The sequence below is a fragment of the Cervus elaphus genome, chromosome 21, assembly GCF_910594005.1.
Source record: "Cervus elaphus chromosome 21, mCerEla1.1, whole genome shotgun sequence".
Lineage (NCBI taxonomy): Eukaryota > Metazoa > Chordata > Mammalia > Artiodactyla > Cervidae > Cervus > Cervus elaphus.
The window spans coordinates 67,444,523-67,456,776 of record NC_057835.1 but is presented as its reverse complement, the minus strand read 5'-3'; the positions used below and the strand labels follow the sequence as shown (position 1 = coordinate 67,456,776).

At 42.8% G+C, this 12,254-nt stretch overlaps 1 protein-coding gene across 2 annotated transcripts in view; it reads left to right on the top strand.

Moving 5' to 3' along the window:
* The window catches only part of MATN2 (matrilin 2), a 163,021-nt gene extending 150,767 nt beyond the window's left edge, over positions 1 to 12,254 (top strand). Inside the window, exons 14-19 of one of the 2 annotated variants that reach the window (XM_043879246.1) lie at positions 4,105 to 4,518; positions 7,325 to 7,477; positions 8,959 to 9,030; positions 9,425 to 9,502; positions 9,880 to 9,978; positions 11,684 to 12,254. In XM_043879246.1, coding sequence (XP_043735181.1) covers positions 4,105 to 4,518; positions 7,325 to 7,477; positions 8,959 to 9,030; positions 9,425 to 9,502; positions 9,880 to 9,978; positions 11,684 to 11,739 — 872 coding nt within the window. In that variant the 3' untranslated portion in view covers positions 11,740 to 12,254. Of the gene's footprint in view, positions 1 to 4,104; positions 4,519 to 7,324; positions 7,478 to 8,958; positions 9,031 to 9,367; positions 9,503 to 9,879; positions 9,979 to 11,683 lie in introns of both variants that reach the window. The other variant, XM_043879245.1, reaches the window with a different exon arrangement.

Genomic DNA, 12,254 nt, shown 5'->3' with positions numbered 1-12,254 from the left:
AAGTATGGCCTCATTTCCACTCTAGCCTCATTGGCCGAGCAGCTGCCAAGAACAAAGGCCGCAGCTCCCAATACCTGGCAAACAAATGCGGGATTGCCTCAGGAACTGATTGCTTCTCTTAGGTAACCCCCGCCCCCAGGGTATTTGGGGAGGAGCTTTGAGAACAAGTTGGGGAGTGGCTGTCCTTCTATGAGACTGGAGAGATTCCACAAAAGAATCTGGATGTCATGGAGGAGACAGTGGTTCAGGCAGAGGAAGCAGCTGATGAGATTCCTAGAAAGCTGGAGAAACAGGAAAAGAAACACTTGAAGACGGAAAAGACTGGCTGCCATTGCCATGGCATCATCAGAAAAAAGCAGTGTGAGGAGTGTGAGGGGACAAGTGAAAGACCCAAAGAAAAGCCAAAGCCCCAGAAAGCTCCTCAGGAGGATGGAATGGAAGACCCATCTGTCTCCTTCTCCAAACCCGAGAAAAAGAAACCTTTTTCCAAGAAGCAGCTGGTTAGTAGTGATCTTGAAGAGACAGCCAGCAGTGGAAGTCTTTCCAAGTGGAAGAAATCTTCCCTCAAAGAGGAACCAGTTAGTGACCCAAAAGAGTCAGGTAACAAGAGGGTCCCCAGGAAAAAAGAGGAAAAATTATTTTCTAAGGGGAAGCCACTCCGTAGTGAACCTGAAGATGCTGCTGCCAGCAAGAGCAGTGACTCCAAGTGAAAGAAAAAGCTCTGAAAGCTATCCCAGGAAACACAGAATGGACATTTCCCTAGTGGGGTGTAACTTGCAGAGTTATTTCCCTAGTGGGCCATAACTTGCAGAGTTATTTCCCAACCATCCCCTAGAGCCCAATAAAAATAAAAACAAACTCACAAGAAAATAAATAAAGGAAGGCAGTTCCAGTTCTAGGAGTTTATGCCGCAGAGAAGTGCATGTGTTCACAGAACCACATATGAAGGAATATTTTGTGCAGTGTTATTTGTAGAGCAAAAATGGGAAATAAGTGCCTATTTGTAAGATACTGATTAAGTAAATTATGGTGCAGCTATACATTAGAATACTATACAGCTGGTAAAAGGAATGAAGCAAAACTTCCCTGGTGGTCCAATGGGTAAGAATCCACCTGCCAATGCAGGGTCCACAGGTTCAATCCCTGGTCCAGCAGGCTTCTACATGCTGCAGGGCAACCAAGCCTGTGCATCACAACTGCTGAGCCCACTTGCTGCAACTACTGAGGCCCATGCTCCTAGAGCCTGTGCTCAGCAATAAGAGAAGCCACTGAAGTGAGAAGCCCAGAGCACCGACACAAAGAATAGCTCCAGCTAGCCTCAACAAAGGCCCAGCACAGCCGAGAATAAATAAATAAATATATAAAAAAGGAATAAAGCAGCTCTAAATATATCCTCAAGATATTTTAAGTGAAAAAAGCATGGTGTCGAGTGGTTTTTATAGTGCTACCATTGATGTATTTTGCAAAAGGCTCCCTCTAACATACTCTCTCAAGATAGACATCGCTATAGAGGTAGACATAGATAGAGAGATATAGATATAGATAACCTTTGTAGTGTTTGAACTTTGTTCCATGTGCATGTAATTTTTTTTTTTTTAATAAAAGTTAAAGGATAGAGACAAAATCTAGAAAGCATCATGGTGAGGAAGTTCAGTATGATGTCAAGTGAAAAATAAAGGAAAAAACTGGGGATCTATGTAGAAAAAAAAGACTCGAGGTACCTTTCAAATACCAAAGTGACAGTCACCTCATCCATTATTTATAGGACATCCCCCAAGCCCTGGGGAAAGAAAGGACATTGGAGAAAAGCCACAACTTGGTACAAGGACAAAGACACCTTGTCTCAGAGAAACTGTGTGATTAATTAGTTAAGATCATGAGCTTTGATCTTACAGATTTTCGTGGATTTGAACCCACTATTCCTACATTTGCGTGACCTTGGAGAAATTATTTAAGTTCTCTGGGGTCTCAGTTTCTTTCTATAATATTAGGATAACACCTTGCAGAATCGTCATAAGAAATACATGACACTGTGTGTTTACAGGTGTTTAGCTCAATGCTGGCACCTCCTCAGTGCCTGACAAATGATAGCTACTGTCATCCTCACCGCAGAGCTGTGAAAAGATGGGGCTTTGGTGGTAAGGCGGTGAGTTCCTTATCAGAAGAGGTGTTCAGGCCCTGGCTGAATGAATGGCTATAGAGATGCAGTAAAGATATGAGCAACAGGGGGGCTGGACCAGTGACCTTTAAAGGTCTTGTCCAAACCCGAATTTCTGAAAGTCTGAAAATTAAGTTCAGAAAGCAAATCACAGCTCTGTTCCAGTCTCACTGACTTAACCACCAAAAGAAAACATCCAAGGAAAGCTGAGTGACCTTCCTGTAAATAGGTAGCCAGCAAGCCGGGCTGTCATTAAAGTGAAAACACGGCACCTCCCGCCCTGGTGCTGTTCCACTCCATCTAGGATTCTTGTCTCCTGCTGGAGTCGTCTGCTCCGCTCCCTGCAGGGAGGCTGCAGGTGTTCGTTTTATTCTCTAAGAAAATAATATATGAGGGAAAAGAGAAAATAGATTCACCGCTGAAAAATTATTCCACTATTTCTGAAATCTGCTAGAGAGCCAGGTGCACACTGCCTGAGATTCAGGCTATGAATGTAAATGAAGTTCTGAATTGGCCATTTCCTCTTTCTCTAACAAGAGGTCAATAGGTTGAGTAATGAGGACAAGTGCTTAAGTGGGGAAAGAAAGGAACCCAACTCTTACAACATATATACTCAATTATTTTAGCGTGTTAGTCGAGCCAAGAACAGAAATAGTTTTGCATGTGTGTGTCTTTACTTCCTACTATTGCTGTGCTTCACTTTCAAGTATTAGACAGCTGCCTTGAAATGTAAAAGAGAATGTTATATTGCATACTGTAGACTGTTTGAAATGAGATCATCCATTTGGGATCTGTAAATTTTTCTTATGCAGCCCTAAATAACAAAAAATCTCTCTATACCTAGCTTCCTAACATATTTGCATAAAGCTTTTACTGTCAGCCATCTGAGGTGCCTGGAAAACGTCCATGTAGGTAAGGAATTCACAGTGGTAATTCATTTTAAACTTCAAACGGTCAATGATGGGGCCCTGGCGGTCCAGTGGTTGGGACTCCTGCTGTCACTGCCAAGGGCCTGGGTTCGGTCACTGGTCAGCTAGGTAGGATCCCATAGGCTGTGCAACGGGGCCCAGAAATAAAAAAAAATGGTAAAGAGGGTACTTAGCGGTTGTACTACCAAATGGACACCACCCCCTTCGTGTATTTTGTCAACAAGCATTTATTGAACAACTATTGTGTGCCAGGTATCGGAAGTAGAGAAACTGATGAGAAATGGCCCCTGCTGAGCAGGAGCTGGTGGCCTGGAGGCGGGAGCTGACCCTCCGTTAGCCGGCCGCTGCCCAGGGTGGAGCGCTGCGCGGAACACACGGGGCTGTGAACAGCGTGGGGAGGGGCTGTGTCTCGGCCACTCGCAGCCCCGCCTCGCTGACTGCCTCACACAAGCAGGAGCTCAATAAACAACTCTTGTTGACCAGATTAGTAGTGTGAGGGCTACACAGAGAGTAACGAACACAAGCTGGGTTACGAGGACATCTCCCTAGGAGATCGAGGTGACTGAGCTGAACTGGAAGAATCTCCAAGTCCGTTGTGTGTCGGATGCCAGCCCTGGGGTGATGTCACCCTCCTGGAGTAAGCTTTTTGGAATCTTTTGGGGGTGCTATCAGACTCTGCAGGGTACTCTACACACAGTCCCTCTGAGGCCCGACTGCTGGTGATCCGGGGTACATTGTGGGTCTGGTTTCCAATTTGTATATCTGCCATGTGTTTTTGCTTGTGGAAAATACTATTTTTAACAATTTGACAAGCCACACATACAGGCAACTGTGAACATTATGGTTGGTTGTGACTCTTCCGACACTTTCTGCCTATCCTGTGTTACTATCTAAAGAATAAAGGTAGCTCTCCAAAATAGCTATGCCTCCAGTGGAAGAGTAATTTTCTTCTCCTCTTGTGCATAATGATTTTTTTTAAATCATTTAACCATTACAACTTTCCTTTTATTCCTGTAGGATGCACTGAAGGCCCAGTTGACTTGGTTTTTGTGATCGATGGGTCCAAGAGCCTTGGAGAAGATAATTTTGAGATTGTGAAGCAGTTTGTCACTGGAATTATAGATTCCTTGGCGATTTCTCCCAAAGCTGCTCGAGTAGGGCTGCTCCAGTATTCCACGCTGGTCCGCACAGAGTTCACCCTGAGAAACTTCAGCTCGGCCAAAGACATGAAAAAAGCCGTGGCCCACATGAAATACATGGGCAAGGGCTCTATGACCGGGCTGGCCCTGAAACATATGTTTGAGAGAAGTTTTACCCAGGTAGAAGGGGCCCGGCCTCTCTCCACACGGGTGCCCAGAGTGGCCATCGTCTTCACGGATGGACGGGCTCAGGACGACGTCTCCGAGTGGGCCAGTAAAGCCCAGGCCAATGGTAATATGGGATGGGGGCGTGTTTTACACCACTCAGGGTTCAGGTTTCGTAAACTCTCGTGGTGTTCACATTGGGGTCCGGGGGCGCATGGGAGTGAGATTGCTTGAGGGGACAGAGTGGCTTCCTGTCACCCCAGTTACACACCTTTACTAAACTGCCACCTAGTGGCCTTAAAGGGACCCACAGGAGTTAAAGGACGCGGGGAGGAGGCCAAAGTCTTGTGCACACAGGTCACACCTGAGCAGTAGTCTCCTGTGATGCTTTACCAGCCAGGCTGTGACCTCCAGAGCAGAGACTCAATCCTACATGTGCTGTTTAACCAGAAAAATAAACAATGCTTCCCAGACACTGGTCTGGTTGTTTTAGAATCACCTGAAGAACTGGGTAAAAATAGATTCCTAGTAGGAGGAGCTCTTACCAATAGTTTTTTTTAATTTTTAAAATTTTTATTGGAGTAATATACCTTTTTTTTTTTTTTAAAGCAACGCTACCAGTGAACATACTGGGAGTGCAGTAGCCTTAAGATAGTGAATAGTCTTGTGTTTGCAGGAGGCAAAAGTGAGCTTTTGAGAAAATAAAAATGTCAGACGAGATCATAGACTCTTAAACTCTGTTGCTCAGTAAAGCTTAGCCTCTTTGAGGTTTGTCTGACTCCACGTATAATGCAGGGCGGACTTGAGGTTGCTTTAGATGTTTGACTATGTTGCTTTTGAGGTTTGACTACAGATGTCAAATGTGGCAGAGGAATATGGCTCTTGGCAAAAGAAATCCCAAAGCTAGGATGGTTGGTAGACAGCTTGAGGGGCAGTGTCTGGACTCCTTGGGAAGATGGGAAGACCTGAGGGTTGTGAAGCAGTTTGCTTCAATGCTGCTTTCTTTAAGAACCTGTCGAGAGCACATTGCTTCAGCAGTTCCTATGAGGGGGAAAGTGTATGCACCAATGTTATGGACTCGGTGCCTCAGTCAGGCCTGGAATATACCACTTGTGTGATTAATCCTTGCTGAGTGAATGAACAAAGGATCAAAGTGCTGAAGTGCCGCTGGCGAGCTCCGTTCCTCCTCACAGAAAGGCTGGTTCACATCAACCTTCAGTCACCCTCTTTGTGAAGGGCCCATTTTACTGATATTGCTTATTTCACTCTTTATTTTTTCTAAGCCCCCAAAGCGCAGGAGTCCCAAAAAGTGTCCTGCCTGAATCAGCTGGGCAGATTGTAAAACTGGCTGCTCACACCTGGTTTCCCTGCTTCTGGACTAGCTTAGCTGAGCTCATGTCAAACCCACCAACCCCTCTAGCCTGCATTCTTAGAATGTACTGGGGCAACACCTCGTCTCCAAAGACAGTGGTTAGTCCTTTTATTTATCTCATGGAAGCCAACCTACCTTACTCTCTCCCCCACTCAAATTTCCACAAATCCTCCAAAGGGGGTGGTGGGAGAAACAGATATGTTCTTGAATCAACAAGACTTACCTGAAGTGACTTCCTCTGATTAATTTAATTACTCCTATGTATAATGAACACAATCTTAAAATAGTAGTTATCCTTTTTAGGAGACTGTGTGTAAAGTCACCTGGCTCTCAAACAAATATGCTGAACTTGGCTGTTGACCTTACATAGACTTTAGGATGAGGCACAATTCTTGCCTTTTGACTTAAAGAACCATTTTTATGTCTATTAAAAAAAAAAAAATCTAGTTTAATGATTTAGCCAGAGTAAGATATCTGCTGAGAAATGTTGAAAATCAAGCAGAACTTAAGTTCTTATTAATGTTTAATTTTCAAATGAAGAGAATACTGGAGAAGGGAATCTAATGATTAATTTTGTTTATAAAAACTTTTGGAACAATCTCATATGCCTGTTGAAATCTAAAGTTGTTACTTGTGTTTTGTTTTTTTTTTTACATCGGGAATTTCCAGTGGTCTGCAGATTCTCCTTTTCAGCTTAGCATCTTCTTACAAGGCTTTATCCTCCCAAGAGGGGTGGGCAGAATAGTTTCATTTGGCTGCAGGTCACTTAAGGTTGCTATCACATAAGTTACTATCTTTGACAAACAGAAACTAGGTTACAAGGTCATAAACTGACCCATTTCTTAGAATTCTCCCAGAAGAGATTCTTATTTAGTAAGCCATGAGATAGTGTTCTTTTTCACTTTATCCACAGGACTAATTCAGGGAAAGTTGAAGATGCGCTAATGAGCTTGTCCAGAGCTGAGCAGGTTGGTGGTGTAGTTCCCCAGCCTCTCAGTGCCTCACCTTCCTCTCCTGGATCACTGTCTTTTGCTCACAAGGCCAAAATAAAACTGGTGGAAAAGAAAGGGAGCTGACGTGGATGCCCCACATCACACCGATTATTAATATCTAGCTGGCTCCGAGTGCAGAACACACAGCTTCCAGATGCTGGGAATACAACTCTCACTACTGTGTTTTGTTTTTTTTAAGTTGGCTTACAACGTGTATTAGTTTCAAGTGTATAGCAAAGTGATTCAGATCATACAGACATATTTTATATATGTGTGTATATATAAAACAGACAATAAGGTCCTACTATGTGCAGTATCTTCAGACTCTTCTCCATTATACAAGATATTGACCGTAGTTCCCTGTGCTATACAGTAGGACCTCATCGTCTGTTTTATATATAGTATATATATATATATATATATATATATTATATATAGTATATATATATATAGTAGTGTATATCCGTTATATACCCAAGCTCCTGTGTTACCCCTTCCCCTTTGGTAACCCTACATTTGTTTTCTGTGCCTGTGTAACTACCCTGTTCTTCATTTGCTTTGCACCTTAGGTATAACTATGTATGCTGTTGGGGTAGGGAAAGCCATTGAGGAAGAACTACAAGAGATCGCCTCTGAGCCCACAGAAAAGCATCTCTTCTATGCGGAAGACTTCAGCACAATGGGCGAGATAAGTGCTAAACTGCAGAAGGGCATATGTGAAGGTACTGCAAGTGACGCCTAGGGGAGACCTTAGCAGACACAGCAGCGTGAACCCTTGGGTGGGAAATTCTCAATCCATTCCTTCAAAGTGCTCAGAAAAGTGCCTCCCTCGTGGGCAGGGCCAGTGCTGTCTGGGAACAGTAAGCACAAAAAGCAGAATAGGGGAGAGAGAAGACAATAATAGCTCACATTGAAAATTAAAGTATTAGTCACTCAGTCGTGCCCGCCTCTCTGAGACCCCATGGACTGCAGCACGCCAGGCTTCCTTGTCCTTCACTATCTCCCGGAGCTTGCTCAAACTCATGTCCATTGAGTTGGTGATGCCATCCAACCATCTCATCCTCTGTCGTCCCCTTCTCCTCCCACCTTCATCTTTCCCAGGATCAGGGTCTTTTCCAATGAGTCGGCTCTTTGCAGCAGGTGGCCAAAGTATTGGAACTTCAGCCTCAGCATCAGTCCTTCCAATGAATATTCAGGATTATTTCCTTTAGGGTTGACTGGTTTGATCTTGCTGTCCAAGGGACTCTCAAGATACTATACTTATTAGCTATTATTAATAGCTAATAATAACACTAATAAATTGCTTGAGCATTTGCTCTGTGCTGAGCGGTGTAGTCAGTGTTTTAACACATGGCATACTTAATCCTCACAAAAACCCTATGGAGATGATCATGTAACTACAACCAAACATTATATAAATCAGGAAAGCTGATGCACAATTTCAGGATACACCTGTAATTAGAGTGGGAAGGGATGGTAGTCCTTCCAAGCCCACTGATAAAAATTTTAAAAACGCCTCCTGCATGGACTGCTTCAGTTCACAGAACATCAGACTGCCCTTTGGAACTTAGATGTTCTTGTGTATAGGAGCCCCTGGTGCTTTTCTCCGGTTCACCGTTGTGCCGGTGTGCTTACATAGAGCAGTTCTCCCAGGTTTGTCTGACTCCATGTATAATGCAGGGGGACCGGAAAAACAGTTCTGCCCATTTTTCCTTTTATTCCTGTCCCAGGTTCCGTGGCCAGTAAAATCCCGGTCAAAGTGATGTGTCTTATTCCTCCCCAGGAAAGAGCACTGGGATGAAGGGGGCCAGGAAGGGAAGGAAGCCCTCTCGGATTTCTAATGCAACTTGATGTTTAGCCTCTGAGCTCTTTCATTTAAGTGGAGCTGCTGCCAATGCAACTTAATAACTGGACAAACTTTTTTCCCACTCTACTTTCTAGACATAACATTTAGGGGGACATTTTTAAGTAAGAAGATGCATTTAAGGGGTCCACGCTTCTCTTACTAGAGAGAACACCTCTGGAAGGTCTTGGGTTATTGGGGGTAACCACCTGCTTTTCTGAATTGGTGGTGTTACTGAATCAAACTTGAAAATCCTGGGTGGTGGCAGGCAGGTAAACAGTTGGTCTGGGACCACTTTCCTAAGAACACATGCACCCATGTAGACAACTGTCACTCTTCTGGTCATCTTTTACCTCTCAGCTCTGGAAGACTCTGATGGAAGACAGGACTCTCCAGCAGGGGAACTGCCAAAGAGGGTCCACCAGCCAACAGGTATATTTTTTAAAAGCAATATTTTTAGAATCTTTGGTGGCTGCTTCCACCATGGTTTCCCCTCAGACAAATGAAGTGTAAGTAAGAAACATTTGAATTACATTAACTATGGCTTTCCCCCCTCCATCACATAGGAAACATTTTACTCTACCCTTTTTTTAGCCATAGTTGCTAAGAGCCTCTCTGCTGATGGTCTTGCTGCCATAGTATGTCCTAAAGTAAAGCTATGTACCTCATTCTAGGAATAATAAGTACCCTACCCTGACAGCTGATGGCTGTTTTTTATAACCACAACCATGTTAAACAGGTTTGACTTCAGTTTTCTTTCTCTCTACAGAATCTGAGCCAGTCACCATAAATATCCGAGACCTACTTTCCTGTTCTAATTTTGCAGTGCAACACAGATATCTGTTTGAAGAAGACAATCTTGCACGGTCTACACAGAAAGTTTTCCATTCGACAAAATCCTCAGGTAATTCCAAGTAAAATATTACTATAAGGTAGCTGGCCATCAGCCTTTCAACTTGCCAACAAACTCAGCTTAAGGGAGGACAGGAAAGGAGCAAGTAGGCGGTAGGTGGGGTGGGGAATAGAAGAACTAAAGAAAAGAGAACTAAAAAAATAAACTAGAAGAAACTGCAGTAGCCTTCCCTCAGTTCACAATAAAGGCCACTTCAGCAGTGGACGCATATACAGCTCTTTCCTGATATCTACTGGGTCTAGCTGCATGGAGAAAGTTGAACATTGCTTTCATTGTGGTTTCCTCCATGTGCTGATTCAGTCCTATCACCATGTGTCTGGGAAGTCTGGTGGGTTATGGAGGTGAACACTTTCCATCTGGTCTCTTAGGAAGTCCTTTGGAAGAAAAACAGGATCAATGCAAATGTGAAAACCTTATAATGTTCCAGAACCTTGCAAATGAAGAAGTAAGAAAATTAACGCAGCGCTATATCCTTTTCTAATGTTATGCCTCTGTATGAAATGCAAAGAACACTATCAAAACCTCAAACATTTCTATATATGGGTATATATCAAATGAAGTCACTTCTATAAAGTCAAGAATAGTGAACTCCAGGAAAGGCTATTTCTTAAGCAGTCTGACAGGTGCTTGAAAGCCAAGGGCAAGCCAAACTGCTGGCACGGGTCAAGCTATCTGTGGTTGGTTCTAGGAGGTTGAGCAGTAAGGCCAGTTAGCCAGTCAGTATGCAGAGTAAAGAAAAAACATGTTTACTTAATTCCCTCTCTGCTGGGAGGAAATGAAAGATAAATCTGAAGTGCATCAGAGATACAGTACTTGTAGGCAAAGAATGCTGTAGAATGAAGAGGTTTCAAATTCTACCTAAATTCCAAAGCTCTCCTTTGGCCCCAAGCCACCCTGCAGCCACATTTGGTCAGTATATAGTTTCTAGAGGACTGGAGTTGGGATTTTTTCATTTGGCAGCAGAGAGATTTTATATCAGCACTCTAAGATGAGACATTCTACAGAGGGAACAGCAGGATCCAGTGATTCATTAAAATAGTATTACAAATAAAAGGAATGCTTTGGGATGATGGAGAAATGAGATTCAGTGCTTTTATGCACTGAACACTCTGCCAACTAGTCTGAACTTAAAACTGTAGTAAGCTTACTAAAACTGCCTGATATCTAGCTGAACACATATCAACTAGACTAAAGGGAAATGGTTTAATTCTGAACTATTTCTGTGCCAGTGGTTTATAAAGAACAGCATATAGCCATTTTCTTCCTGAAAACTGGAAATATGCTTCATAAAGGAAAGCAAAATAATCTGACCGTGGTTAATCTAGATGATGAATCCAGGCTCTCATTCTGCCATGCAGGGGGCAGGTGGAGGGCACTAAGAAGCTTCAAGGAGGAAGACAAATGTTTATTCTAATGCTGCTCTTATTGTTTAGTTGCTAAGTTGTGTCCAACTCCTTGCGACCCCATGGACTGTAGCCTGCTAGGCTCCTCTGTCCACGGGATTTCCCAGGCAAGAATACTGGAGTGGGTTGCCATCTCCTTCTCCAGGGCATCTTCCCGACTCAGGGATTGAACTCCTGTCTCCTGCACGGGCAGGTGGATTCTTTACCGCGGTGCCACCAGGGACGCCCTAATGAGCCTCTGGCCTGCCTTTTCCCAGCCCGCCTCAGGGTTTATTTCACAAGGTAGTAAGGAAGTTACATGCGTCAGACGTCCTCAAGGCTGCTACCCTATGGTCTCATCTGGCCTCATGGGTGAAAACTCCCCATCTTCTTCTCTTCTGATGTCGTATCTTACTTTCCAAGACCTAATCCTTTTTTTTTTTTTCCTCCTCTCCTCATTCCCAGCATCATCAGTTCAGCTCCCAGAGGCGTGCTATGGTAAATTAATTTATAAGCAACAGGGGAGTGAGCAGAACTAAAATTTTTAAAAAGAAAAATTTGAATTATCTGGATTTAATGTTAAAGAAAAAAAAGTATTTAACCCAACACAGATCTATAGTCTTAATAGTATGTACTAATGGGTTACTATAAACTTTTAAGTCAGAATTACAGAAATGGAAAAAACAAAAGCCCTGTACTTTGCAGGACACAAATTCTTTTGTAGATAAATCAAGTTGTATTTGAATGTAAATAGGCCATTCAGATTCCTCTTCCTTAATTTGAGATTTACTAGAAGAAATGACACAGAGAATGGAAGCCCTGGAAAATCGCCTGCGATACAGATGAAGATTCAAAATGCTCTATGTATTTGTACATCATTGTATCAAGGATTACAGTGAAAACAGTTCAGAGCCCCCAAAGCTCAGGCTATCATTAATTCTGTAAGGTTGTAAAGTAAAACAACAAGAGTTGAGAAAGCTGGTTTGCTATAGAAAAGGCAGAAAGTACACACTAACTTGTATAAATTCATTGAGAAAAGAAAAAACAACCTATCAGAATCCTAAAATGAGTTTTATCAAGTGAGAAGAAATAAGCTATGCAAGATACTCTGTAACATACTGTGGACACAATTTGCTTTGGTCTTGTTCTGCCTTAGTGTTATAATATCATTTGACAACATAATAAAATCTGCAGTCTTACAGACTTAACTTCCATAGAACACTGGCCATGGGAAAGCTATTTTTTTTTTTATCAGACTTTACCTTGATATATGTATATGGATGTATGCATAAAATCATAGAACATATGTACAAGAAGTTAGATTTTTTATACAATATTAAAATTCACTTCAGAGAACAGTA